At 44.8% G+C, this 4,109-nt stretch overlaps 3 protein-coding genes across 3 annotated transcripts in view; 2 read left to right on the top strand and 1 right to left on the bottom strand.

The window, feature by feature from the left end:
* Positions 1 to 1,333: 1,333 nt before the first annotated feature.
* PPTG_24684 (hypothetical protein) lies at positions 1,334 to 1,714 on the top strand (the record flags this gene model as incomplete). Its single annotated transcript, XM_008918214.1, has 1 exon — positions 1,334 to 1,714. One exon carries the CDS (start codon positions 1,334 to 1,336, stop codon positions 1,712 to 1,714), a length of 381 nt encoding a protein of 126 aa, XP_008916462.1.
* A 3-nt stretch (positions 1,715 to 1,717) lies between these two features.
* PPTG_24683 (hypothetical protein) lies at positions 1,718 to 1,957 on the top strand (the record flags this gene model as incomplete). Its single annotated transcript, XM_008918213.1, has 1 exon — positions 1,718 to 1,957. One exon carries the CDS (start codon positions 1,718 to 1,720, stop codon positions 1,955 to 1,957), a length of 240 nt encoding a protein of 79 aa, XP_008916461.1.
* A 1,850-nt stretch (positions 1,958 to 3,807) lies between these two features.
* The window catches only part of PPTG_19662 (hypothetical protein), a gene marked incomplete at both ends in the record, with an annotated part of 6,468 nt that continues 6,166 nt past the window's right edge, over positions 3,808 to 4,109 (bottom strand). Inside the window, one exon of the mRNA XM_008918212.1 lies at positions 3,808 to 4,025. Coding sequence (XP_008916460.1) covers positions 3,808 to 4,025 — 218 coding nt within the window. The remainder of the gene's footprint in view (positions 4,026 to 4,109) is intronic.

Raw genomic sequence — 4,109 nt, 5'->3', positions numbered from 1 at the left:
AGGAAGATACCTTCACATTCGTCTTCATTTAAGCTTCTAATTCAAAGTGGTTGGCTCGCTATGATTTTTATAAAATAAATGCTAAACATTCTTGAAACGGAGTGGTAATTTGGTAATTTAGTTTTAATTCTTTACTTAAATATAAAAATTAAAATGAACATTTTAATTACCCGAAATCTGGCATTTACAGTATAAAAATAAATAAAATATAAATCCTTTTTTTGCAGCATAATCGGCACATGAAAAAAGTGGGTGGTAAAGCTACTCGTAAGTAAGTATAAAGTGATGCTACCTGTTACCTAAGAGTACCTAGGAAACATCACTCAAGTATACTCCTACAACCGGAATATGATTCAGGTGAAATGAAACCATGCGTCGTAAAACCTGTTGACTACTGATGATGGAGTCAGCCAGGAAAGTACCGCTGTCACGCTCCAAAACACGTTAGATTAACCCGACCCGCAATCGCTACCTCCAATATCCGTGCCGAATAGAACGTCGCCTCCACCTCCCCTCTTGTTCCCTTTAACCAGCGGAACACCCATATCACCGGGGCAGTAACCTTGCCCGCGATGCCACCGACGCACAATTGTGAGGGTGAAAAAAATCAACCCAAACTTTTAACACCACGCTATCAAGACTACACTTCTTACTTCGACGGCATAATCTTCCTGAGAACGCCTCACTTTCGTACTACACTACGGTTGAGCACCTTAAGCCTACTATAACACAGCAAGTGTTGGGAATCACAAAAGTTCGGTAGCAACACAAAATATGTGATGTATTTGGCCGAGCTGTCCTTTGCTGGCTGTGCACGCTTTTAAGGCTTCAAGATAGAAAATAGTCAATGGGGGCTCAGCACGAGCCCATGTCACAAAGTTCTTCGTCTTCGTTGCACACCTCGGAGCTACAAACGAGCCATCTGTAGCGCATCTTGTGTTGTTCATTCTCGAAGGGCACCGTACACGCCATTGTGTGGAATTTATTCACATCGAAGAACGTGAAAGCGTCAAAGATGGCGTCGGCGTTGGGTGCCTCGGTCGTGATGGTCCTCTCGGACCAGGGGATTTGCTGATGTATTGCAAGTTTGGTAGAGGATCGCCACACATGTGACGGTAGGGCTGTGGTCCATATTACGGAGTGGCCACACAATTTGAGATGGCCTAAATTCACAAATTCTACGTAAATTTCGTGTATGACTACTTGCTGTGACTGACGTGGGAATCTTCTCTTTTGCCTACTCACAAACTAGGTGTCTGATTACGAGTACGGGTTGCACAAGATCAAGCACTGACCTGCCAAAAAAAGGAAAAAGCTCAATAGTTCTCAGAATATGTTCTACCGAGAGATAGCAGAACTTCATCTCCGTCCGATGCAAATCAGGCACGTCGTGGGACGCAATTTTGGGACGCCTCTGCATGACCTCTCAGAAAAAGTGGCCCAGAACTACGTAAACCACTATTCTAGAACTTACCTAGAAAACCATGATAGAGTCGACGATCTCCGGAACTGGATACACGCGAGGGATTTCACAGGAAATGAAGCAAAGGACCAACCCTTCACGTTTGCGTGGAACATGGATAGCGGCGGCAAACTTATAGTTGGTGACGGATCGGATCAACGGTCCTTTGTTGTAGGGACGACGACCAAGGGTCTAGTTATGCAAGTGCTACAGCCGCCCGACAGCTTCATCCAGCACATGGACGCCACGTAGAAGATGGACCACCGAGGGTATCTTGTGGTGGTAATTAGAATCTCGGACCGTGCCAGAGCGTTCCATCTAGTGGCGGTGTTTATTGTATTGCAAGAAAATCAGCTCGTGTTTGAAACTGTTCTTCTTGCGGTTTTCTACTACGTGACTACTCGTGATCTCCAGGTACGATGCGTGATGGCCGACGCGGACCAGGCACAGTACAACGCGCTCAACAGGGTGTTTGGGCACATTCCGGGCTTCTAGTTTTTGATGTTTTTTTTTCTTCATTTTATTAAAACATCATCAAAGCGACTAAAGGGGTTCCCTCTCTGTTGTATGCTGGAGTGATGGAACGTGTATACGTTCTCCACTTTCAAAGAAGTGAATTGGAGTTCTACCGAGCGCGAGACGAGTTAAACGAACTGGTTGGAGAACCCATATTTGTGTGGCTTTGCTAGCTGCATGACAGGTCAATGACTCTATGGGTGCTTTTGGACATGGTAGCGGTTTTGGACGCCTACTAGCTTTGCAGCTACAAACAACCCGGCGGAGACATTTAATGCGCGAGTCAAGCGTGACTATACACTGAGAAGGCGCCTGAAAAAAGATACTCTACTACGCGTGCTACATGATCGCTGTCACGACGTGTCGGCCTCTATGCGTCAATTCAGCTTTGACGTCGCAATTCCACAAACCTTCACACGTCTCTGAGATGGCGAAACAGCCTCTATTTGGTGTCCGGAGCGGGTCTAACCCGGTATCCTAGTGTTGAGACCAAACCACAATTTAAGTACTGTCCATGATGGCGAGTATGCGCAAGTGGCGCCTCACAAATTATCAGAGGGAGGTATAGCTGTGTCCACCCAAATGGGCGTCAACTATGCAAGAATGGAAGTGCAAGGTCGGCCTTGGAGAGGATGGAGTGTTGATGTGGCCCGACGTTTCTGTCCTCGCGGCTACTCGTACGCCTTCATTGCATGTGTGCACCTTGTCTACGCATTACGAACGATAGACCATGCGGACAGTCGTGGGAAAAACTTGCTGGTAAATCGCAACAACCGTAAAAGTCGGGAGCCTGTGACCGGTCCGCAAGGAGGACGACCCCATTTGGTTTGTCCTGCTCTTACTTCGTAGGCGCCCAGAAGCACAGTGCCGGCAAGAACATCGAATACAGAAGGGCACTGTGCTAGGTTACTTGTTGGGGGGAGGGGGACACGTGTGTCAGAGGGTTTTGTCTTGAACCCGCTTTGAATAATTTCATTTGGATATACACGTGTTTGCACATTTCTATAAAATAATGTTCCAGTAGTGCAGGGAGACGTGTGTAGGCCGTAGTCCAAAATGCATTCATACCAATTAGATGAATAGATTGTTGCTACGCGAGTAAGTTGTTGTTTTAACTGGCTTCCAGTACTATCCCGCCGTGTAAGCACACGTTTACTGGAACAGACTAGGCATACATTTGGAGGTTCCATTTTGTTGTACACCATCAGCTGCATGTGCTCTAAACATACTTCCGTGTAGTTGAATGTTGTGTATACTGCGTGTGAAACCTCTAGAACCAATATATCAAGTAGAGCTAAGTTTCAGATAATCTTCGCGAATGCCGGAAAATCTGAAGCGTGCACCTGCAGGTATTCGTCATCACTCCTGACACATCTAGAAAAGGATGATCCTACACGACTGGAAGTATTTTTTTAGAACCGTTTGTACTTTCATGGATGACATGAGTGGTACTCGAGACACACTCCAAAGGGGTCAAAAAATTTGACCCCCATTTAATGATCCCCTTGGCCACGAAAGGGTTAATTCAACTTCTGAAGAATACAATATGTTTTCAGCCAATAGAAAACTTGAACTTAATTTCCACAGATAAACTTGGGCAGTGATTGTATTAAGTAATAGTTTACACGATTCCTTCATGTATTTTTCTATCATATCAGCTTCTGAGGAATATAATATGATTTCATTTAAAGAAGATTTATAATATGATTTCATTTAAAGAAGATTTAAATAACTTCCAGAACCAAATAGTAACACTCTATCTTCCTTTTTGAATTGTAAATATATTCACAATAATCTAAAGTTCCTCCAAGCGCGGGTTGTTGCTCAAATCAGTCCTTCGACACGCGATCGTCATCGCTGCCGTCCCAGCACTTATAACATGCCCATTTAAACCAAGTCACGTTACCATAATGCATTGTTATCTGTGCTCCAGCTTTCACGTTCTTGATCATCCCCACAAGTACATTAACCTTGGACCTGTTGTGGAGCTCCACAAAATCTGCATTCGGCTTGCAGGCGTGACTGATGAAGCTGGTAATAGCACCCGCTTTGACAGACTCCACATTCACAAACTTTGTTTTAGTAGATAGCGTGTTGTACAGCATTGTGTAGCCACTGTTGTGTTTGAGAG

This window comes from Phytophthora parasitica (assembly GCF_000247585.1).
Source record: "Phytophthora parasitica INRA-310 unplaced genomic scaffold supercont2.157, whole genome shotgun sequence".
Classification (NCBI taxonomy): Eukaryota; Oomycota; class Peronosporomycetes; order Peronosporales; family Peronosporaceae; genus Phytophthora; species Phytophthora nicotianae.
Note: the sequence above shows the minus strand (reverse complement) of the source record. Positions and strands in the feature narration are given on the sequence as shown.